The 25,619-nt window shown below is 40.3% G+C and overlaps 1 protein-coding gene and 1 pseudogene across 2 annotated transcripts in view; both read right to left on the bottom strand.

The window, feature by feature from the left end:
- Window positions 1–248: 248 nt before the first annotated feature.
- Window positions 249–25,619, bottom strand: part of LeuRS-m (Leucyl-tRNA synthetase, mitochondrial) — a 51,585-nt gene continuing 26,214 nt past the window's right edge. The window contains exons 9-20 of one of the 2 annotated variants that reach the window (XM_084589255.1): window positions 20,839–20,948; window positions 19,948–20,139; window positions 19,724–19,842; window positions 16,184–16,350; window positions 12,976–13,146; window positions 12,767–12,861; window positions 10,608–10,698; window positions 8,920–9,077; window positions 5,264–5,341; window positions 3,180–3,335; window positions 3,029–3,097; window positions 249–2,853 (exon numbers count right to left, since the gene is read on the bottom strand). In XM_084589255.1, coding sequence (XP_084445381.1) covers window positions 2,611–2,853; window positions 3,029–3,097; window positions 3,180–3,335; window positions 5,264–5,341; window positions 8,920–9,077; window positions 10,608–10,698; window positions 12,767–12,861; window positions 12,976–13,146; window positions 16,184–16,350; window positions 19,724–19,842; window positions 19,948–20,139; window positions 20,839–20,948 — 1,649 coding nt within the window. In that variant the 3' untranslated portion in view covers window positions 249–2,610. The remainder of the gene's footprint in view (window positions 2,854–3,028; window positions 3,098–3,179; window positions 3,336–5,263; window positions 5,342–8,919; window positions 9,078–10,607; window positions 10,699–12,766; window positions 12,862–12,975; window positions 13,147–16,183; window positions 16,351–19,723; window positions 19,843–19,947; window positions 20,140–20,838; window positions 20,949–25,619) is intronic. The other variant, XM_084589256.1, reaches the window with a different exon arrangement.
- On the bottom strand, window positions 14,762–15,436 carry LOC146204576 (protein GVQW3-like; annotated as a pseudogene).

Genomic DNA, 25,619 nt, shown 5'->3' with positions numbered 1-25,619 from the left:
CCCCCCCCCCATGAGTCATCACAAAAAATTAACAAGCAGTGATTATGATCGCAGTTTTTTTTTCATAACTCACGTGACCTCAACTCACCTGTGGTGCCACAGCCGTAATTTGTAATTTGGTGGATGAAACTGACACAGCGCAAGAGAAAAATATAAATTATAAATTATTTTGCTTGTGTAGGTAATTCTACGTCATGACGTGTATACACTAATGTCTTGTGCAGTATTCCAAAGGAGAAAAAAATCACTTATCCGAAAATTGGGTTTCTTTACTCTTGCATCCAGATTGCCAGGTTGTAAGCATTTACATAATCCTATGATCCATGCTTTGTATGAGCTTATAAACAATACTATTTTAGCACAGCTGCTGCTGCAAAATGAGCATAGAAGGTTGCACACAGAAACAGTCGTATGTCATCAGTACAAAAGAAATGTCGAAAGCAAAACTATTAACTATACAACACAAATTTGGCATACGCTTAAGTCTGACATTTTTTATTTGATTGTGGGGTTTAATGCTAATGTGAAAAACTGATTTAATGGAACTGTGAAGACAGCTCCATCCAAATCGCAGTTCTTAGCAGTAATAGATTACATGGCCCTCACTGGCTATGTTGATGTTTGCTTGGTAGGAAAAGACTCATCTGCTGCTGTAAAACGACCACTTCAATTTAACCTGCTTCAAACTTCAAACTTGTAAGGTAAAGGCCCGACAGAACTCCACAATACCCAATGGATGCAAATGGCAATGTAGCACAGCTACGCCACTGTAAAACAGCCTTGATGATCCGTGCATAAAAAAAAAAAAAAAAAAAACTCAATTTGGTTTGCTTGCGAAAAATGGCCAGCAGCTTTTGGCCTTTTCTAGCTTATAAAAACTTTTATTTTCCTGTGAATCCTATGAAAGTGCTGTAATGGAATGCATTATTCTGTCAATACAGGCCAACTTCATTTTGGCCTTTGTGCCCCTTCAAAGTATTTCCTGCGATTCATCTTGTTGCCAAAGCTAGTCCATTTGCAATGTACTATCGTGCACACAGTACCAACAATGTATTTACACTGACCAACCCAAAAACGATCAATAGTATGAAACTGGTAAATTTTCATGTCAGTGTGTTCACTAGGTCTACCACAAAGACATGATGATATACAAAAATAAACATCCTTATAGTACTCTGTATTTTGTTTGCCCTAAAATATATAAGCAGACTCAGAGTCCGAAATTCATATATGAATTTGTCGCAAAGGACTGTTGATAGTCTGGTCCTGCACTAAATGGCAAGCTTTATTTTTTTACACAATAGCATATAAAAATTTGTATGCACTATGTGATGTTAGCAGCTAATTTCAAGTGAATTGGTACATGTAGGCCTCGCTGTTATTTGGTGATTATACCGAACAGTGTGTAGAGAGGAGGCAAGCTATACACTAACCTGAACATGCAAATTATTGCATGTAATATAGAATGACGGCCTGTGAGGCGAGTTGGTTCATGACTTGAAAAGACTTTGGCAAAGACGACAACACAAGAAAGAACACATCACATGCGCATGCGGTGTCGTATTCTTTCTCGTGTTGTCATCTTTGCGTCGCAGTCTTTTCAAGTACTGCATGTAACTTGCAATAATATATGATCAGTGCAAAATACTGTAGAGCTAAGATGGCCAGCTTAGCATATTAATCAGCAAAAGCTGTTATAGCTTTGGTTTAGCCATTTAGTCACATACATTTTAAGGTGAGAGCTCTGTGATCGTCAAAGTGAGTCGAAATCACATTGCGTGCTTCTTTGTTCCTTGCTGCTCTTCCTTTCTTCCTTAGCGCCATAGTGAAGTAAGTACATTAACTTTCCACTGGGTCGTTTCCATAGCAGTCACCTTCAGGTTGTGAATTCATCTACCTGTGTCAGAACCTTCCATAATAGCCATCCTCTGGATTCTTCCCGTGGCAGCCACCTTCTAGCACCTCCCAGAGTTAATTGCCAGAGTTGTGCGAAGTTGCCGCATAAGCAAGCAAGCTGTGCAGCGAAGCCATACATTGTCTTTGCAGGAGCCGATCAGCCAGACAAGAAAGCAGTCGAGAAGGACTTACTTTGCCTGTCCTAATCAAAATAAGGCACTATTGCTACAGCTCACACACTGCGTGGTACGCCGTACCTACGATGGATGATGCAGTGCAGCCGGGTGTCCATTGGGTTGGCTTCACGGTGCTACACGGTTCCTTGGCGGCGGAAGAAATGGAACGCGGAACTCTGGCAAAGCCTATATAATAACTGTACTTCCCTCCTCTCCCCTATAGTAGAATATAGGATCTCCCTCTCCACTTTTTTACCTACCAACCATGGAAGGTGGTCCATATTCCATTCAATGGCATTTGCAAATCAATTTTGAAATGAATCAATTTAATTAAAGTTTTATGGTTGAAGCTGCAAGTTCCAGGGCAGAATGCAAGGTCATATAGACTCACCGATCCTACAACAGCTTTTACTGTAAAATTAGCAGTGTGAGTCTCTCACGTGCCTGTGAACACTCGGCCTCACAGAAAAGGGTAGAAAGTTCCTTGTAAAGCTCGGCACACTAATTTATTGAAAGAACTTCCCTAGCTTCGAACATCTCATTCAATATGCCTTTGAGAATGCAACCTTTGAACTTCCTCAGCATTTTGTCCTCGAGAGATGAAATGTAGTTCTGCCCTATATGAAGGGTAATGATCAAACACAACGCGAAACTTGGGCCCCTTCTGCAAACGATGACGCAGGCTCTCTGATTCAATGGCCATTTGATAGGCTGACTCCTTTGTCAGGCGTTCAAAATCATGACGTGGCAGCTGTATCCGCATCAGGTCCACATTGTCTTCCTGCAAATTAACCGCATAAGTCTGAATGCCACATTTTAACGCATACATTCACAAAACTAGAAATGAGTTTTTCTTTCTATGTGCACCACACCCTGTTTTCACAATGTAATAGTTTCCTAATGCCTTCCACACAGTCACAAGGTGCAATGCTAATAACAAATGTTTTTTCGCATACCTTGATGAGAAGGTCGAGATTAAAATCGGGATCAACCTGTGGCCACAGCTGCTCCATGAGTGGGCGGTCCTAAAATATGGATATAATGAACACACAAATGGTGACAAACATAAGCAGGCATGAGGTGATAATCGTGAGGCATTGTGCTTACCAGTTGGTACTCAACATCTGTGAACCTAGCAGCATCAGTGAATCCTGCCCAAAGCTCTGAAGCAAAGTGGGGTGCCAGTGGTGCCAGCATAAGCAGCAATGCAGCAAGTGCACGCTCAAACTCGCGGCCAAACACTACATCACCCCGGTTTTTGTACTGCAGAGGAAAACAAGAAAAAGGAGGGGGGGCATTGTTAACCTGAATTCTAAGGTAGACACATCAGTTGATGGCATTAATGTAAATACCTTCTATACCCTCTCCCAGCACAGAAAAAAAGGATGACATCAAATTCAAACACTGTTACAAAAGAAGTAAACATACATTACTACTAACCTGAATGCTAGGATGATTACCTCAGCTAAGAATAGTGTTAAGAAACAGAAATGTAAAGCCCATGCGTGCATATCCAAGCATACACGCATGCAGTGCAAGTTTTAATTTTTTTCTGGTTTGTATATTAGTTATGCTTTTCATGATTACAGTGCTCATTTAAGGGGGGGATGCGGGGCTGAAGCGTCAACTTCTTAACTGCCGCACCAATTTTGATAAAATATTCAGAGATGGCTTGTCTTCCTCTTATTAGGACATATTCATCACCTTAGCACAAACCGAAACAAAGTTGTAGCTGTCATAATGCGTAATTAAGTGTGTCAGCTTAGGAAAACTATAATTTTAAAACTAATGAAGATGTACTAACCGTTTGTGCTTAGATAACTTCTCGGTAGCTCATATGCACAATAAGACAAATTTTGGGTTATTTATGACATTTTTTTAAAAATCTGAGCACTCTAAAAATGAACTTCATTTTTTTCTGTTGTCATTGTATGTCACATATTTGATTATTCTTTTTCTTAGATAATAATTAGGAATTCAAATAGTACCTTATCTTGTTCCCAACAAAATTTTAGTCCAGAAACCACATTGAAAGCAGCTTTCAGCAAAGCAGTTTGAAAATAGTAGTTTTCTTAACGGTTGTGGTTTTTCAAAATATGCAAACTGAGAAAAATGAGTTAAAAGATTTCAGAACATGCTACCAAACTTGGGGCTTATGTTATTAAATCAAAGTGGCCTGGTCCATATGCTGGTGTGTCCTTTTCAGCACGACACTGCTCAGCGGCGACTACTTCGAGTTGGCTTTTTTTTTTCTCAGCTTTGCAACTTGTGAATAGGGCAGTCATCGCTTGTGAATTGCTTTCCTTGGTTGCTTGTTGGGTGTGCCTCTTCACCTAGGCTCCATATCTATCTCCAGCTTGTCGAGCACTTTGGTTAGCCAGGCTCCCAGTGGCGGGAAAACAGCATTTGAAGGTTACGTGCTACGGTTTAGTCAATCCAAGCTTCTGTTTCGGTTTACCAGCCAATTCGCTGTTTCCACAGCCCAAAATTTGCTTTTTCTTTGTTTTTCTTTTTAGCCATCTGCTGTACTCTCAATAGCAGGTCATTTTTGTCTAGAGAGTGCGAAAAATAAGCATTCTAACTTGGAGATACACTCCGCGTTCAGTTTCTTGTCCGCTATGCAGCTGAGTCTTGAAATCAACATTCATAGGTGCTTTTAATGATGAGAGTACTCCATATCGCAAAAAAAAAAAATAATTTTAGCTTTTATACTGTGCAGATGACAATAAAACTTGGTGAGGAGTTTCTTTAATACATGCACGATCCAAAACAACAAAAATAAAAAAACTTTCCTTTTTTTTTGTGTGTGTGTGTGTGAATATTGTGATTTTAGCCCCGCATTCCCCCTTAAACAAAGAGCGTAAGGAAAAAACTAGCATGTATACAATTGTCTATGTGTGACTACACCAAGAAATTATGCTTAGTCCTTTAGTCCTTAGCATGCATTACAACTGTGCTAAAAGCCACCTTGGTGCATTTAGCACAGCACACACGCACGCACCCCCCCCCCCTCCCACACACACACACACACACACAAAAACACAAAAACTTGTCATGTGGAAAACATTCTATTGCATGTAGCAGATTAGGCACTCCCGAGGCTAGTGACGCTCAAAACTTCACTCACCACACTTTAAATAAACATCACCTACTGCTCATGTACACAATGAAAGGAAAGCTTACAAGCTTACCCGCAAAAGTTTTGTGAATATCTGCAGGTCTTTGATGGCTAGGTTGAGTTGCCGTGTGACATTGTACATGAAGGTCACCTAGGTAAAAAAAAAAAAAAAGGTATGGAAGGCATTTAATCTAAAAAAATTGCATACATGTGCTTTTATGTGTATGACTGAAAAATGAAATTTTATTTCAAAATTAATGTCTGGACTGTCTTCCTTCCAAGGGCCACACTACTTTTCAGAATAGTCCCCATCAGTGATGAACACATTTCCACTGCAACTGCACTCTCTGTGCATATCACCATACAAAAATGAGAATAGCCACACCAACTGTGCATTGTACAGGTGAATTCTATGTTGAATGTGGAGCCTACAAAAGTCCTTTCATCTCGGTGAAAATTGGCCATAGCCTGATGGCACGAGGTATGGGTGGGTAATGCAAAACAGATGAACTCATTCTTCTATAGTGCCATGCAGGGATGCAGAATTGAAGGGCTAAATATCGTGTTGATTCTGATGAAGAGTTTAGGAATGATGGTATATGCCATTACATTTCATTTTTATTTCCTTAAGGATCCCCTTTTGGTGTTATTGCATAAGGGGTAAGGCTAACAGAAGTGACTAATAACATATTTTCATGATTAGAAGTGCGATACGACTTTGTCTAGAAAGGTGTATGGGCAGGTGATGGCTACCATATCATGGGGGAGATCGTTTCAATGACTTGCTGTGGGGAAAAATGACTTCGAAAAAGTACATACTTGTATGAGCATATTGGAATGAAACATTTAATGGATGACCGGTGCAGTGAGATGTGCATGATAGAGGTTCACTGATGCAAGGTTCCTGTTTGAGCTGAGGATAAAATCTGTGAAACAGACAGAGGCTAGAAATGTGACAATGGAGGGAAAGGCTTGATAACTGGGACTGCAATTTGAGAGATGAGAGGCTGATAAGTTACGAGTACGAGTGATGAATGAAACTGGTGGCTCTGTTTGATACGGCATCCAAAGTTTCAACGAGATATGCTTGCTGTAGGTTCTAAATGGTGGATGCATACTTATGTTATGACTGGATTAATGATTAACATTTATATTAACATTAGCATATTACAAAATTTCAATATTTTATCTTGAGTGAAAAAGCTGTTCATGTAACAATAAGCTAGTGTCTGTGTCAGTTTAGAAAAGCTATAACTTTAATTGTTGTAACTTAGTCACTTTTTCGGCATAGGTGAACTCTAGGAAGGCACCTTGTACAGGATAGGGAGAAAAGATTGTCACTTTATGACAACTTTTTCTGAAAGCCACATCACTTGGATGAAATTTTTCTTTTTTTTTCCTTTTTTTTTTTTTTTTTTTTTTTGCTATCACTGGTATTTAAAAATTTACTTCTTTGTCATGAGAACCTACCAAACAAGCATGTAAGTGCAGTACCTTGTCCTTCACAAAAATTTGGTCCAGAAAGCACATTTAAAGTAAATTTTGGCTACACAATATGAAAACAACAGTTGTTCCTAAACGTGCAGTGTGGCCCAAAAATGCAAATTGATAAAAATCAGTTTATATTTTTTCACACCTGTGGTTTCATTCCTGAAGCCTTTTTTTTTCTAAACTAAAAGCCATTGCTGCATAGGCAGTACCATCTTCTATTTGATAGAGACTGGTGGTGATCATGCAGTTCAATTAGTTATTAGTGAAGTTAAGAGTGTGTGTGTGGGGGGGGGGGGGGGGGGGCAGCTATTAAAGGCACATTCTCTGGGTATGACAACTTAGTGGCTGGAGCATGGTAACCACGAGGAGTCGTTCAGGTGGTGATTGCTGCAGGAGCAGAAGGAGGGTACGACAAAAATAGAGGAATGCGTAACAGAATTGTAGGTACCACCACAACCACCCAGCTACCGTGAAAGAAGCAGAGCATGGTAAGAGTAGGGCAACGGTAACTGGAAGGGGGTTATCACATGTCATTCTCTGGATCATATTCATGGATGGAGGAGGAGGGCAGCTGCCATGGAAGAGGAATATACAGTGAGAGTGAGGCAATGCAGGACTGAAGGGTGGTGAAGGGCAACTGTAGGAACCACCTGAAAGGTGGCTGCCGCAGAAGAAGGAGGGTGTGGTGAAAACAGAATAATTCGTAACTGGAGGACCATGGGAGGAGGGTATGACGAGAGCAACAGAATGTTGCTCTGAGAAGGTGGCTGCTACAGAATAACTCAGAGATTGCTAATGTGGAAGGAGAAGGGAGAGTATGGAGAGAACAAAGGAACGTGGCACACTCCATTTGTGGCAGCTGTGGCAAAATGTGCCACCTGAGGAGAGGCTTAGCAACAGTGGCACCGCGCACCTGGAATGGCGGACTGGAACGGAGTTCTAAATGAAGAATACGTGGAACAAGAAAGGATGCAATTTAACTGCACAGTCATGGCCTTAATGAGACAGTACATGCTTTACCTCACGTATTAGTAACAATAAAAAATTAAAAGGTAACTTCACATTTATGGTAGGAAATTCTGCTGGTGCGCTTAAAACACAAAAACCTTCATATTTTCAGCCAGGAATACATAAGAAAAGATCAAATGCAGAGTATGCTCTGTATCACTTTAGACCACATCTGTAAATATACGCATGTCACTCAAATCCGCTTTTTTTTTTTTTTTTTGTCTGCTACTGGTTGAAAGCTTCCTTGGGAGAAGCAGCCACCTGCGAAGTGACGATGTGTTTACTTGACAGCTACCGCCATCTGTCGCAAACGCTTGTAGACAATATGAACTGCGCATGACCTCCGCGATTGGCTCCGGCTGCGCCAATCACGGAGGCCAAGAACTGCACATGCGCAGCTGGGCTGGAGGTTTGTTTTCAACCAGGAAAGGGGCGTGCATGTGCAGAGCGTCCTTGTGAAAAAGGCAGATTCTTTACCTCAGTATATCACAAAATGAAAATACCGGAACAGCTGTAGCTGAATCTTGCATTACACCAATGGTAGCCCTCCTAATATCTTACCACTTAATTTTTCACTTCTGAACTAAGGAGCAGCTTTGCTGATGCTCTGAAGGCTGCAGGAATAAGGTGAACATTAAAGATAAGTGGTGTAAACTGCAATGAAACAAAGGCCTTATGACAAGAAAGGCTAGAGTTTAGTCTTCAATGGTCTTGTAACAACGCCTTGCAAACTACCCTGAGGGGGAGAAAATCTTGCACAGTTTTTCTGCACAGATCATGATCAAACTTCAAAAGATATATTTATCAGTTCATGAATGTTCTATAACCAAAAGCCAGAATATTTTTTTTTTTTCATCAAAACCCCACTTTTTGCCCTGTATCCCCTTAAGCTGCAGTGAAAATACCGCGCTGATGGTAAGACTATCAGAAAAAGGTGCACTCTTGGTCTAGCAAAAACATCCTGAGCCGCCATTTGAGCCGCAAACATTTGAGCCGCAAAAACACCCTGAGCCGCCAAAATTGCGGCACCTTTAAATTTTGTCGCTTAATAAAATTAACTTGGCTCATTAGGCAACTGAGCACAACCCACATAATCAGTGCCCATTCCCTCAAAAAGGGCAACTCTACTCAGGATAAAGGTTGCACTTGTGCCAACTAGAAATCTAAAAGAATGCATCGAAAAGAATTTTTGGTGGCAATTTCATCCATAAAAACAACTCTCGAGATTACATTTTTTACGTGGTGATTTCTGCCGTGGTAATAGTGTGCCTCTCGGTCCGCAAATTCAGGAGTTGACTGTGCCTCTTCCAGTGATCGTCCAACGCTATTCCGGAAATCGTGCACAGTCAGCCATAGCCGCTCCTGCCAGCTGACGATACCACGAAATGCTGCAATGAAGTACCATTATGATTAGTGAAGCAATAGGGTAAAGAATTCCGCGCAAACACAATGCACAAGCTCATTTCTTTCTTTTCAGCAGATAAGGTCCAGAAGCCGCACAGAGACTGGTAAATTTTGCTCTCTTAAAACTAATAAAACGCTGCTACTTCATCACAAACTTTTAGCAAAAATACAATTAACAGTGCATAAAAGATGCCATGCCAGCAGACTGCACAAGATCAAGCAACCACACATAACACTCTTGCAATGAAGCTTACCAATGTGCAATTTCGTTCTGAGCAAAACTAAGATTTCATCCTTGTAACATAGTATCATGAAATGTTTGTGCAACTATTCCATAAAATAAAACAGGTTATAGTTTCCATTGTCAGTGTACCCCATGCACAAAACACCGCTTTGAAATAAATTATGCATGAAGCATCGTACAATATTTGCAGATAAAATGGCAAAATATACTGCCACAGAATAATGTCATATTCCATTACAGGTAGACATGCTGTTGAAACAAAGTTCTAATGTCAATATCTAAATATAGATGTAATATCCATGCAAGTACATAGAAATTTTTCATGACTGAACTGCATGTGAATGTGCAACTTCACTGCCAAACTGAATATAAATTTTAATTGTTCAGGCAGGATGATAAAGTGTTACAGTGTCAAAAGTACATTATGTACAAAAACTGTTTCAACTGATTGTGGTTCTAAGTAAACTCGCAGCACCATGTCAAAACACAGGGCCTGGCACACACATGTAATGCAGTGCAGTAGATTGAACCCTTTCTCCTGCACAAATAATCACGGTAGTGTGCGAGGCGGCATTAAAATGGGGCCAATTTTGTGATGCTTCTCAAAGAATGCCTAGACACTACTTGATAGCCCAAAAGCTACTGATATTTCAAACACTGCTCATGAAACCAAAGCTTGGAATAGTTTTGAGTGTGCAAGGTTTTATTTAGTCACGAATTCAAATAGGTAAATAATAAATTTGATATTTTAGACTTTCGCATATTTGCATGGCCCCAACATATAATACTGCCTTAGTACATGTAAAACGGTAACCTTCATTCATCAATCATGGGCGAAAACAGCTAAGCATTAGCTTGCACTTATAACATATACCAATGTTCAATTTTTATAACCTTACAATGGCTGACTGCCTAAACAGTAATGAATATATTAATATATGACTATATGAACATTAATGAATATATGAACTACCCAGCACCTCCACCAAGGTGTTACGGGGTAGTTTAGCTTGGGATTGCAGAGAGCGGACACGGAAGACAAGGCTTTCAAACAACAGACGCTTTCTGCAGGCACCAGCCGGCTCTGCTCGAGCGTCGTCTTCTCCAAAAACTCACGAGATTCTTCTTCCTTCCTTATGCGCATATCAGTGCATGCACCGTCTAATGTAACAATATACTACCATTTCAGAAATAGTTAACATGCCAGCATGACCGAATGCCATGAGTATGTAACCGATGAAAGCAGACAACTCAAAAAAATGAAACTTGCCAGGACTAGGCCACTTGTAGCGTGAAGTTGGGGAGTAGGCGCACAAGATGAACAACCTGGTAGTGTCTATACCATGCTCCAAAACTACATCCTGGGTTTAGAAAAACAACAGAAGTATGATGATAACGAGACTAGCCAAGAACTGATTAGTGTGTTCTTATCACCAATTAGGCAGAGTAAATGGCCACCCCACTGAGTAAGACAAGAATGAAAGACGCTACAGAAAATTTATTGCTTTTTTCCACCCTAATTCACCATGCAGTTGATGTACCTTGATTTCCTCACAAACTGCAGGAAGGCATTGATGCTATTAAGCATAATGGCATCAGTGTTCATCTGATAGATGTTTTTTGTCAAGAATATTTAGTACAGTTATGTCGCAACATTATGCTCTCTACCATCTGAGTGATGAACGAATGCAAGTAAGTTTAGAAATGTCTGAGCTAGGCTTCTATAAAACGCAAGTTTAAACAGTGGGCACAGGACAAACGTTTAGCCATCATACATTCTGCAATGCAGACAGACTACATATAAAAAGTAAGCTTTTATATGGCAGTTGCTGTTCTTCAGAACACATAGAAGTCAAAGCTGTGCATGTGTGGAGTGCACCCAAAGTCAACATTTCAATAAAGGTCTAAAATTTTGTTGGAAACTTGAATAGACTTTTTTATCCCCTTTGGCTTAGCATTTCAGCTCTTTGCCTGCACGATATGTGCAATATGTTCCAGCTAAAACAAACCAGGCTTTCAAAACGCAACACTCTATTTTGCAAGAATCAAACTGAAAAATCTTTGTGGTAATACAACATGCCTTGATGAGATTTTTTCTTTTTCTGTGTAAACCTCTGGATGTAATGTAAACATTTTAAAAGAAAGTTGTATGAGGTGAACATATAAATAAAGCAAAAACTCTGAAAGGTAGCCTTAATCTCAATATTTTACTCTCATGCATTAAACCAAACGGGTAAAACCACGGAGGTGCCAGATACTGTGACAGCTCACATGCTCGATTGCAGCTGCGCAAACTTTGGTGTGCCACAGGTGCTGCCAGTAAATGCATCTCCTGCTTGGACACACTGTGTAGTTGAAAAGTTTTTGAAAAGTGTCCACACATTCTGCATGAAGCTGCATCCATTACAGAATGAAAACAATAAGGGCTTCTTTTTAAACATTTTTGAATGCAGCTTCGATGATCCAAAGGTAATTTTTTTTTTCTAATCAATAATCAGTTACACAAAGCTTTAAAGTGTATCAGGCGACTGTTACCAATACATCATTCTATATTTTTTTTTTTTTTTGCAAAATGAAACACCCTGTATACCATAAGGTGCTTAGCTGGGCTAGCTGGGACACATTTTTAAAGTGGCAGTGCAAAGGCAACTGAACAGAGATGATAACACCCTATCAGTGTCACTTTGCATGTTCCTACCATTTATGTCCCGTTATCTTTGTGATGCCACTTTGGAACTCACTATATGAAATGGATATAGCTGAAAGAACTGCGACTAGTTCAATCTGTAATTTGACCTAGCCTCACGTCAACTACTATATAGTCCTAGTGAATGATCCACGAGATGAAGTGCACTCATTTCACATAAATATTACAGTATATGTCTAGCATTGTACCCGTGAACAAGATATAAGAGTATCTATTGCACTTTGTTTCACTATGTAGTTTTTATAGTTTACTAATTCATTCTTAAACACTATCCTGTGCCTGTTTCTCTTTGTCCTTTTCCTTTTTTTTTTGTAACTGTGGAAGTATTTGAAAGCTTTGCATTTTAACTGTGTGGGCCGTTTGCCTATGATAAATTTGCTTTCAGTAGCTTTATACAGACATTGTGCAGAATATGGTCCTTTTTTGCAGTTTCAGTATTATTTCAGTACAATCCAACCCTCATATAATGCCCACTACTGAGGCTTGAGGTTATAAATAAAAAAATAACTGTTCCCTCATACTTCAGCTGAATCACTGATGCACACAATTTAATTATATCATGTACCTGCATAAGCTTTTTGCCACAAAACATCAGCAGGAGCAAAAAGAAAAAGTAGACCAGGTGTAGCAACTACATAACGTGAGTACACTAAAACATTACAGTGTCAGACAGATGTCTTATATAAGAAAACAGCTAGCAATCAACAATGAAATATGGTTACCTCCGGCCTAACACCATTGTGTTTTGACTTGCTCATCTTTTCCCAGTCAACAACAACCGGTTCGCCAGTGTCCTTGTGGAACAGCTTGGACCCCTCTTTCAGGATAACAAAATGCAAACACAAAAATACAGTAATTACAAAACTACCTTTACCAGCAGCAACGTAAGAATGGGGGATGCAAAGCAAAATTAATGAATACCAGAACTCACTTTGAACAACTGAATCACGAGGAAGATATCGGCCAGTGCCACGAAGCTTGAAAGTTTCATTCACCACCATTCCATGCACCAGCATTCTCAGAAAAGGCTCCTTCGTTGCAGTTAAGCCGAGGCCATGGCAGAAGTGGTTCACAAACCGAGCATAATACAAATGCATCACGGCTGGATGGATAATGACAAGAAAGAAACAAAATGAATGGAAATTACAGTGTCAGAAATAGAAAGGTCCTGAATTTGAACATAAACAATAAGTACGCCATCACTGTGTGCACACAAATCAATCTTTTTCACACAAGATGTGGTATCCTCTGAGGAGATATGAAATATCATATGCTACTGGTTGAAAACAAACATACTCTGGAGATGCAGCCACAATCCAGTTCCATGAGGCACAAACTGCATCTGCGAAGTGGCAATGTGTGTGCTTGACAGCTGCCGTTATCTATCACATATGTCTATCATGAATATGTACTGTGCGTGCACAGCTAGGGCTGGCTGTTTTCAACTAGTAGAGGGACGTGCTCGCGCAGAGCAACCGTGCGAAAAAGGGCGGATTATGAAACATCACTAAACAGTGTTGGAGCAAAATCAAACTCGGAGTGAATGCTTTCTGTATAATTAAGTGCACGGAATAAGACGCATCGTGACAACTAAGTTCAAAGCAACAGTGCCGTACCTGCCAATTCATAAAAAGCATTTCAGGCCTCCATCTCATGCTTCCAGAGTGTGCCTGGCAATTTTGTGCTGCACAAATCCCGTGCTATCTATCAAGCGGTGCTGAAGCTTGGAGTTCAGCACTTGCCAAATATTTGACAGATGGCAGCACTATAGTTATTTAAATTGTCAGCAGACCGGTTTCACCACACTCACTGCATGTGTACACAGGAGTTATCGATTATGCTGCTTTGAAGCATGAAGCAATCTTGAGACAGGTACTCAATCTAAACATATTGTGGCATATAAGTAATATTAGCTGAGGGGCTAGTTGGTGCATGCTTACATAAAAAGGCAGCACAAAAAAAAAAATGAAACAAGCAAGGAAGTGACACAGAACATGACATGGCCCATCTCTCTTTCTTGTGTGCTGCCTTTAATTTTCGCTGTCTTCTTATGAAAAGTGCCATATAACTGAGGGTTTCACAGGTAAGCCTTTCTGGGAAAATTTAATTGCCTTGCATACAACTGTGAGTATATACTTATATGTACTTATACGTCCTTCTTTTCACTGATAAATGCAGTTTTTTCTACAGAAGAGATAAATCCTAAAGTCGAAACTTTCATTATAAATGTTTGCTTCCACATATCAGAATTAAATTACTTTGCTCCAGAAATAAACTGGAGAATGCAATACTGCAATATGAGGTCTGTTAGAAAAGTATGCGACCTTTGGCCAAAGAAAAAAAACTGGCATAACTGGAGCGTTGGAAACCTAATCACCCTCAAAGCAGTCTCCTTGGGACTCCACACACTTCTCCCAGCGGTGCTGCCATTGTTGGAATCATTCCGAGAAGGCTTCTTTCAGAATGGAGTTTAGCTTAGCAGTCGTTGCAGCCATAATGTCCTCTCTTGTCTGAAGTTGCACTCCTTTCAATGGCCTCTTGATTTTGAGAAACAGCTAGAAGTCGCAGGGGGCCATATCAGGAGAGTAAGGAGCCTGTTAAACTACAGGAGTCTGGTTTTTCAACAAAAAAAGTCTGAATCAATTGCGAGGAATGTGCAGGAGCATTGTTGTGATGAGCATTGTCGTTACTGTTGACCACAACTCTGGTCTCTTGCGCCGCACAGAATCACGTAGGCGATGAAGGACATCCATGTAGTACTCTTTGGTGATTGTTTGACCCTGTGGTGCGTACTCATGGCGTACCACACCGCGGGAGACAAAAAAAGCAGTCAGCATCACTTTGACGTTGCTGTGCACTTGCCGGGCCTTCTTTGGTCTTTGTGACACGGAATGCTTCCACTGTGACAACTGGGATTTGGTTTCAGAGGCGTACCTGTACACCCAAGACTCGTCCCCAGTGGTTATGGTGTTCATGAAGTTTGGATCATTGTTTGTGAAATCCAGCATGTACTCAGACTTCAACACGAAGTTGCTTTTGCTCCACCGTGAGCAGCTTTGGCACAAATTTTGCCGCAACTGTCTCTTCATAGCCAAATCTTTGGTGATAATGGAATGTGCAGGAAAAGTGCTGATGCCCACCTCTTCCGCAATTTCTTGAATAGTCACACAACAATCCCGCATCACCAAAACGTTTACTTCGGCAATGACCTGGTCATTTCGGCATGTTGATGGCTGACCGGAGCTGACCGGTTGTACCACTGCTTAATCTGTGCGCTGCTCATAGCATCGTCACTAAAAGCCGTCTGAATCTTCCGAATGGTTTCCACTTGGCTGTCGCCAAAGTTTCTGGCAAAATTTGATGCAGTAGCGCTGCTCCAGTCGCTCTGCCATTTTTCTTGCAATAAAAAACCGACGAGAGCACTGCGCACTACCTCACTCAAACGCTGCGCCCCAGTGACTGATGCCATTGGCAGGCGGGAAAAAATTCGCGTATGCGCACGAAGGTTCAAGGTCGGCTGATGCAAGTGCGCTTGTTTCATATCAATCAGGTGTTCGCAGAAAAAAATAAGCTCGGATACTTTTCTAACAGACCTTGTATAACTAGTGGCATTCTCCACAGCAGCAGTGGCATAGTGGCACTTTCAGTGAAATCAGCATTTCCTTCATAGTATGTAACGTAACGTCAGTTTTGATCATGGTAGGTGTAGGAGAGTAAGATGACACTTTATTAGCAGCCTAACTTTCGATTTATCAGTAAAGCAACGAAAGTGTTGTGTAGCTGTACGAAGACAGATTGAGACAGATACTTTGTGTTGGCTTGTCTAATGTGTGTCACACATAAAAATACAGAAGTTTTCAGCAACATAGCGACTCTTTATTGCCGTTATCCACAGATGATGCCATGCAGGTGGCATCAGCCTCAAAATGTAAGTTTAATCCAGCAAAAAGCTTTATAGTGACTCAAGGACCATGCTAGAGTGTGGTGAGTGAAAGCAACATAACTTCACAGAATATTCATGCAAAGCACTGCATTTCCTGAAATGACACGCTACATTTGTGCATCATTTGGTTTCAGCTGTGATGATTTGATGTGAAACAACTAAGTGACACACAGATGCCTTATAAATAGCTCCTCACCATGCTCGAGGCCACCAATGTAGAGGTCAACAGGCATTAGGTCATGTGACACTGTTGGATCCATAATTTTCTCGGCATTGTTTGGGTCAAGGAAGCGCAGATAGTACCAGGAACTATCAACAAACGTGTCCATGGTGTCTGTCTCACGTGTTGCTGGCCCACTGCATCTGAATTGTGGATTTACACTTGCAAACTTCAGCAATAACTTGAGAATGAACTTGGTAATAATTGGAAATTAAGAAAATGACAAAAACATCTGCACAAAATCATGCAAAATGCTATACACAAGGGCAACAAGCTATACATAAAGACGAGTTCCATGTTGCTTATAAAATCATAAATTTTTTTAGCACAACTTCACGGATATTTCTCTAGAAGAATAGGAACACGCAGTGCATTGTACAAAAGAAAACCTTAATTACGATAATGAAATATGCATCTGAAAGTGGCGAAACCTTGAAAGTAATAAGGATCGAGTCATTTGATGCTACAGTGCTTGGCTGCATAAGAGAAAAGATATGGAACTCCGCAATAATCTTGCACTAATAATCTACTGCAGCTACAGACATATAATTCAACTCTTCTGCAACATAATCTGTCCACTCACAAAAAGACTGACCATCTTTCCTTGCGGGAATGGTAAAAGCGGGAGGCCAACATGTGCCTGTACTCTTATGCTACTGTGAATACAGAGAGTGTAGGGAAGAACAGTAGGAATGAAAAAAAGCATCTTTAGAGCCTGTGCCTCTCCAGAATCAATACATTAAGCTTTAAACTAAGCGTGTGCAAATATTGAAATTTCTGAATACAAATTGAATACAAATATGGGAAAAAATGCCTTCAAATATCAAATATCTGATCAGAAAAAAAAAAGAAGAAAAAAAAACGAGAATTAACTACAAATGAGCAAGCATTAATTGTCTTGTTTATTTCAAAGTTCATATGTGTGCAAATAAAGTTCAACTGGAATTACACAGAAGTATACACTCTAATGAAAAAGTCAGTATAAGTTTTATACAGAATTCTGCACAGAAAGGACCTCCATGAAATGAGCTGGAGTTGTCTCCTTAATTCAGCCTTCAAAGGACAAGAAAAAATAATGGGCCTGAAAAACATTTTCATCACAGTAATTTCATCTGGCGAACACAGCCACGATGGTTGTCAGAGGAAGAACACTAGCAGACGACGGATAAGGATGAGGCGGACACAAACAAGAGCGCATGTGTGTGTCATCCTTTTATCCGTCGTCTGCTAGCGTTCTTCTTCTGACAATGATTAACCAACTCGCCCAGCAACATACCTTGCCCACGATGGTTGTCTGCATTTAAGATGAAACTGAAGTGAGAAGGATGTTTTTTCCCGGTTTCATCAAGTACTTTGCTTTGTGTACACTGTCGGGAAGGCCCCCTTCTCAAAAGGGAAGGTCCCTCTTCACAAAATGGCTGCGTTGCATTTTGAGGATGCTTCATTGCACAGTCAACGCGGTCAGACATTGCAATGAAGCATCCCAAAAATGTGACGGGACCACTTTGAGAAGAGGGACCTTCCTTTTGTGAAGGGGGCCTTCCCGGCACTGCAAGTCCATGCGGTCAAGCATTGCAGTGAAGCGCGCAGTGCAGTGAAACTGTGGTGAATCCGAACATTTTTAGTATATTCTGTAATTTTTGGATATTCGAGAATTCCAAATATCAGATTTTTGAATACGAATATAAATCAAATAACAAACATATTTGATTTGTATTCGAAATTTCGAATATTCGCACACCCTTACTTTAAACAAATAAAAATTCTCCTTTTAGAATAAATAAGATGGGACTGGAGTCTCTCTTGATTACATCATCATCATCAGGCAGATTATGTCCATTGCACAAACAAGACCTTCCCCAATAACTACTCACTGGTGCCGCCTTGTGCCATTCATAGCTACTCATTCCTTAAAAATACCGCATAACTGTTATTTATGTCACATTTTCTCATGAAATCATAACTGTTATGCTTTCTAGCTGATCTCTAACAGTCAATAAAAATCAACAAATGTAAATTACCAGGGCATTTGCAGGTGCCCATCATATATGCTCAGCTGGAACTGTACAAGGCTTTCTTCCTCCTTAAACCTCGCAATGTTGCATCACGCATTGGAAGCTCACAAAAAAACAAAGTTTGTGCTGTGATGCCCAGCGGTTAGCCAGAATAAGACATCGTAGATTACATGGGACAGCCCCTGTCATCCGAGTACGCATTTCCAGTGGGCTCCAAAAAGACACGACACGCATGACCAGATGCTGCGTGACCAAGACTACTGTTGCATTACTTTTGCACAAGCTTCCTGAACCTTCATTGATTTTTCACAAAAATACGGGCCATTATGGACAGCAGAGTCACATAGGCAGAGCACCACAATGCAGTTATTATCACGATTATTCGACATACATTTCCTTAAAGGGACATTGAGGACATTTCCATCCAACCATTGTTTTCGGCACTAGCGTTTTTCAAGCAGCAAGACGTATTTATGTACGAGAAGATCAAATTTAAAAATCTTCCCACCAATCCATTCAAGCTCATGACATTTTGAACGGGATCAGTTGCTGCCATTTTGCAGTGAACAGCTGTAAGATCAATAACCAAAAATCACTGTCAATGCGTGCATTTTGCCTGCAAAACCGGCCGTTGATGGCAACACCTATATTTCGCTTTCCTTTTTTCCTACGTTATAAAAGCACCTTAATGTCCCTTTAAGCCATGTGTTATCACAGAGATGGAACAAGAAAGAAAATGAAATGAGCAAATCGAGCTGAAAAAAGAAAGCAAGACATTTTTATCTTTACAAAATTGGTGTTTTGTATTACCATGACTAGAATGCCCAAATGAATGCAATTTATACATCTATTGCCTACTATCTGTTTCTCAGTACTGCAATCGAAACGATGAAATAAACATAGCTACGTCTGCTTTGCTCATCTCAGGAGACAAGAAAAAATTGTAAAGAAACAATGTATGTAAACTGAGACAAAAGTGTACAAAATTATCTAAATGTCATAGTGCATGGTTTTCAAAATTTGCAATAAAACAGCAACCAGATGCAGCTAAAAGAGCACAGAACATGCACCTAAACACCTTTCCAAGATCGAAAACTGGTTTATCTACGTGGATAATAGCACTTCTCATATTTATGTGACAAGCAAAAGTGTTAAAGGAGGTCCAAGTGAAGTTCGCAATAAAAAGCAGAAAAGCTGATCTTGATATCAACAGTGCTTTATAGTGCAACTACTATGTGGCAAAGCTAGTCAAGCAGGCAATGTGTCTTAGAATTTGAACTGTAGTAATGCAAAATTTTTTTCAGTCAAGACTGCTACCTGGTGAAGCTTTCAAAACTTGTTTCCTTTAAAATCTAGGCTCTATGTCATTTACAGTATTCTGCAATTTCACTCCTGACTACCGCAGCATTTATTAATGCTTTTGGTCCTCATGTACGTTCGTGATTCTGGCACTACTCAGAAGAAGTGACACTTGATCCTAGCACAGAAAAGGCCAGAAAACCTGGGGCATGATGTGTTGACCCAACCATGAGCACCACACAATGGTGAGACACCTTCTTTTGTAATCTTGTCCAAGAGAGGCAGCTCAACAGGGAGTTCTTCATATGGCACAGGAACAACCTGCATTTGGAACATAGCATACACATTTGTCATTTCCACACATGGACGTTTGCTTTGATCTTTCCTCTACAGTGATTGCAGTAAGGATGCAATGTAAGGGCCCACCTGGCATGTTGCTTCGCAATGGCTTACCCCGCAAGCTCTGCAGTGCACAATAGGGATGGGTGTGCCCCAGTAGCGCTGCCTTGAGATGAGCCAGTCCTTGAGGTGGCTGCTACACGGGTAGCCTCCCCTGCCCTCCAGCTGTGCTTGCTGGCATACTTGCAGCCGGGCAGCCTTTGCAGAGAGGCCCGTTAGCTGCCACAAGGCATGGTCAGTGCACAGCAGCAAACAAACAAGACAGATAGAATCATACCTCCACAACTGCAACCAAGCATATTACAAATTTTAAAGGTTTAGGAAGCACCAGTAAAATTGCTGTTACCAGAACTACACATATGCATCTATGATATAAAACTTGGCCATTAAATGCCACCATATTTGCTTGGCACTTCAGCATAGCCTTTGCATATTTTCCTCCTAATTTGTCTAGGCTATTTCAAAGTATTCACTTGCTCGTTTTCCAACTTTAACTTGTGGTTTTTATACCAAGGCACTACAACCAGAAGACTGACTTCAACAAATATGTAGAAGAAAAACAAAAATCTTCACAACAATACCCAGCATGCATGCACGTCTCACACTGCGTGCCCTCAGAAGAGTGGTGAGTTGGGCTTGTCTCAAGATATGTTGGAAGCAGCACTGAGACATGACAACACAACACAGGTGCTCGTGTTGCATTCTTTGATTCCATTTTATCTCAGTGCTGTTTCCAACATGAATACCGTCTGCACGTAAATGCTTCAGAAGAATACCACGCATGGAAGTTCTGCAGTGAGAAGCGGGACTGGTATCACTAATCAGTAATGTATATTCTTCTTTAACCTTTCAGTCCCTCTCTTAATTACAAGAGCACAGTTCATACTTTGAAGCTTTGCATTGTAATTTAACACTTACCATGCCTGAATTAATCAGATGTGAAGGGTTATGATCATCAACAACTTTTATCACTTCAAGCCCATGTTCAACAGCAAACTCAAGGTCTTCTTTGCTCAGACTTGGAGTTCCTGCAGGAGGTTCCATAATAGTATGAAGAAAGCCAACAACTAGGCTTTCCTCTCAGCTGATCATAGCAAGTACACTTTTCTGCACTACCACAACAAAAGGGATAACACAAGCAACTTGCTAAAATGCAAAGCAAAGCATAAAATGCTTTTTAACGGTAATTGCACAAAACTTTCCTTTACAGATAGACCACTACCGTCGCAATTATTAGCCATCCACCGACACCCCCCCATCCCAGCTAACTTCCTAACCTCAGCCCTAAAATTATGTCGCTGCCATCACTCACTGCATACATTCCATTTCATTGGCGTAGATTCTGCCCCTATAAGGGGCTACCCAACATTACTAGTCTAGTAACGTTGGAGGCTACCAGTATCAATTCTGTAAATTTCCTTTTTTTTTTTTCAGCTAAACCATCCTAAACTTCCCTAGTGATATAATTCCTTTACCTAAAAATGTCTCATATCAGCAACAAAGCCTGGATAAAAACAATCCTAACAAATAAAAACTAGTGGCGTCTCTCATAGCCTGAGTTGCTTTGGGACGTTAAACCCCATAATTAATAAAAACTTGCTAATCAGTGCTTCAGCTACACTATCATTACATATTAAAAAATGACATCACTACCTAATGAACTTGAGGCAAACCTTTTTCCAGCCTAACAAAACAAGGGTAAAACTTTTTCATAGTTGCCTTTTTTCCATTAATTAAAAAAAAGCCACATAGCATGTCCCAGGACACTGCAGCAGTCACATTCCACAAAAATTAACAATTCAAAGTTATTTTTTAACACATCCAACTAGATATCTTAACTGACAAAAAAAATTCATAATGTTACTAATTCAGATTATTTCTGTGGATATCTATGACACTATCAAAGCTCGCTTCACTGCTATCTATGTTGCAAACATGACCGTACATGAAACTCCTCAGGTCACATGCCGGGGTGGCGCAGTGGTTACGGCGCTCGACTACTGTTCCCAAGGACGCAGGATCGAATCCCGGCCTCGGCGGCAGCTTTTCGATGGAGGCGAAAAGCAAGGCGCCCGTGTGCTGTGCGTTGTCTGTGCACATTAAAGAACCCCAGGTGGTCGAAATTTCCGGAGTCCTCCACTACGGCGTCTCTCATAGCCTGAGTTGCTTTGGGACGTTAAACCCCACAAACCAAACCAAACCAAGCATAACACCTTATTTACCTGGCTCCTATATGACACTGCAACTGAAATTTTTGAAGGCCAGCCCAGTATTGCGCAACATTGTTTATGAGCTGTGGCTAGTAATAGATCGCTACACTTCAGCATTATGCTTAAAAGCAATACTTACTTCCTGTCTTTATTTTTTCCTTGCCCTTTAGTGCATGCTTTGATGTTCACCATCAATGCTCCAATTTATCAAATGCCATTTTCACCTCAGACACACTTCCAAAGGGTTATCATCAAGTAAAACAATGTGACGAAATTCAAATATACAATATCGGGTTCAACATTAATACGTGCAATATGAGTACACCATTAAGTGCTGTTACTTCTCCTCTGACGTGGTCAAAGGGACACTAAAGATGATTTGATACATTGCATATAACGCTTATAAAACTAGAATCTCGACATCTTTAAGCTACATTCAGTATGCTTTTCACAAACTGTCACTAAATGTTTTCTATAAATAAGCCTTTTCAATTATAAAGTTCGTGTAATTATTATTCATGGAGTGGAAAAGGTAATAGCATCCTACCATCAATGATAAGTGACGTTATCACAGTATTAATTATGATACGCAAGCCCATCAAAGCCTTGAGCTTCAATTGGCTATGCAATACTCACTTGCACTGATGTGAGAAAAGTATAAAAACTATTTGCAATGAATTATGGCAAAATATGCCCATAATCACAGTAAGCACATTCAGTAAAATCACAGGGATGTGAACTAACGGCTTGTAAGACGTTATATGTCAATGCACCCCATCACACCATGGCCGAGCCGAGTTTCTTGTCGTCTTCCACTTCTTTACATCTTATATTAATATGTAGGTTTGGAGCTTGGTCAAGTGGTTTGTAGATTACTTTATAACATTCAGTTAAACAAAATTCGCTTCAGTACCCCCTTTAAGCACATTATACTAGCTGGTAGATTTTCTGCATGCCATTATGTGTTGCTGTGTGATCCCTGTCAACAGGCTGTCAACATTAATAACATACAAGAAACCAATAAAGTCAATAGCCCGTAAAATATGATAAACATAACCTTTCATTGGGTGTGATGAAAAGTGTGTGGCACATGTTTATTGTATTGTATTGTATTGGGTTTTTTGGCACATAAGCAACTCAGGCTATCATGTGCCAGTAACAAGGTTTGTTTTTATTTTGTGGATGAGGACTGATCTTTTTTTTGCATTGAAAGTTGTTCAGGAGCTTTGCATCTCTAAGGAAACAGAGGATATTGTGAACTTCAACCAGTGCATCTTCTCCCAACAGCAGGCTGGGATAGAAAGGGATCTGGTTCTGTGTAAAAATGTGCAAAATACTTTTTCCTTAACTTTTCTAGTTTAGTGAATGAAAGCAAGATGTGATTTTTGTTGGTTTACCTCCACACACTTCACACAGAGGCCTGCGTCCTTTCTTTAGAATGAAGCTATGTTTCAGGTGTGTGTGTCCGATGCGAAAAAGACATAAAATGACTTCTATGAAGCGTTTTTGGTGACTGCATGATTTTCATTTTTCAATGATCGGTTTGACAAGGTGTAGTTTGTTATTTACTTCATTGTTCCATGAAGTCTGCCATTTTAATCTCAGCTTTCTCTTAATAAGTCTTATAACACCTTTATGTGGCATGCTGACTGGCTGAACTTTAACATGACGGGCTGCCGCAGCACATGCATCCGCTCTCTCGTTGCCGCTAATTCCAACGTGCTTGGCACCCAACAGAATTTAATCGTACAACCCTGTGTTTATGCAGCTATTATATTATGTATGACGTCTCCGATTAAGGGTTCCATAGCATTTCTTTGATGCAATGCTGTGGTAACGCTGAGAGAATCGATATATATGAAGCTGTTCTCAATATTTTTTAAAATATTTTTTCTACTGACAAAGAAATAGTCTGGCATTCAGCTGTGAAAATTTATGAGAACTTGGGTAACTACTATTTTTTTCCTTTTTTTTTTTTTTTTTTTTTGTATCACAGCACTTCCAACGTGAAACGCTGTTTTAGACCCATGTGTATAGAACGCTGTGTGATCTTTGTATTTTTCACTTAGTGTCAAGAACTCTTATACTATGTGTTCATGTGGTGTTTCTTTCTTACGGAAGTGTGTGAACGTGAAGTCGTGCACAGCGGGGAAATGGTACCACAGTGGAATGGGTTTTCGGGCAGTATTTGGAAGAGAATCAAGTATGTCTAATTCTTGGCAAATCTGTTCAAAACAAAGAATTAATGGTCTGATTGCTTGAGGAAAGAGTGTTCTAGATGGACACTGGGTGACTACAGGGTAACAGACATGTTTTGGCAGAGACCTTATTTTGAGTACATATGCGCATGCAAGCATTGTTCTTCTGTTTGTGAGGTGTGGTTCATTTGATTCAGTATACAGGCTATTTATGAGAGATGTTCTATATGCACCAGTTGAGAGACGTAAACCTAAGCTGTGTACTGGATCCAGCCGTCTCGGGTGTGAGGGTCTCATTGCCCCATACACATCCATAATCTAACATAGAGCGAGTTACAGACCGATAGGTATGTAAAAGACATGTCCTGTCAGAACCCCAGCGTTTTCGTGAGAGTACTTTAAGTATGTTTAGCGAGTGTGCTACTTTCTTTTTGAGAGTGTTTATGTGAGGTAAAAAGGTTAGCTTTTTATCAAAGGTGATGCCTAGAAATTTGTGCTCGCTTTTGATGGGTAGTACACTTTCCTTTAGGTGAAGGTATGGGTCGGTATGCCAGCCTCGTCCGAATGAGAACACGACAGCCACTGATTTCTGTAGAGAAAACTGAAACCCATTTTTGTCTGCCCATGTAACTAATCTGTTTATTGTCAATTGTATCTGCCGCTAACACATTGATATGTTTGAAGATGTGCATGCAATCTGGAGATCGTCGACGTAGAGCGAATACATAATAGATTTCTGGATTATTCTGGACAATGAATTCATTTTAACAACGAAGTAGTGCTTAAAATGCATCCTTGAAGCACTCCATTCTCTTGAGTGAAGGTCCTCGAGAGGGCTGAGCCGAGGCGTACATTGAATGAACAGTTTGAAGGAAATCATTTAGACCGTTTAACATCTTGTCGCGGATGCCTAAATCTGCTAGGTTACTTAGAATATCAAACCTCCAAGTTGTGTCATATGCCTTCTCCATGTCGAAAAAGATAGCGAGGCAGTGCTGTTTCTGTATAAATGCTTCTCGGATGGTATTTTTAAGCCTAACAAGATGATGTGTTGTTAAGCATGCTTTTCAAAACCCGCACTGATTAATGTCGAGACGTTTGCTAAATTCCAGAATAAAAGTTAACCTAATGTTCAATATACTTTCAAAACATTTAGCAAGACAGCTCGTAAGGACTATGGGCCTGTAGCTAGAAGGGAAGGTAGGTGGCCTCCCGGGCTTAAGGAATTAAACTATGACAGCTCTTTTTCAAGCCTCGGGTATCTTTCCCAGTGTAAATATTTTGTTAAAAA

The sequence above is a fragment of the Amblyomma maculatum genome, chromosome 1 (assembly GCF_055883805.1).
Source record: "Amblyomma maculatum isolate TAMU_Amacu chromosome 1, ASM5588380v1, whole genome shotgun sequence".
NCBI classification, from domain to species: Eukaryota; Metazoa; Arthropoda; class Arachnida; order Ixodida; family Ixodidae; genus Amblyomma; species Amblyomma maculatum.
Note: the sequence above shows the minus strand (reverse complement) of the source record. Positions and strands in the feature narration are given on the sequence as shown.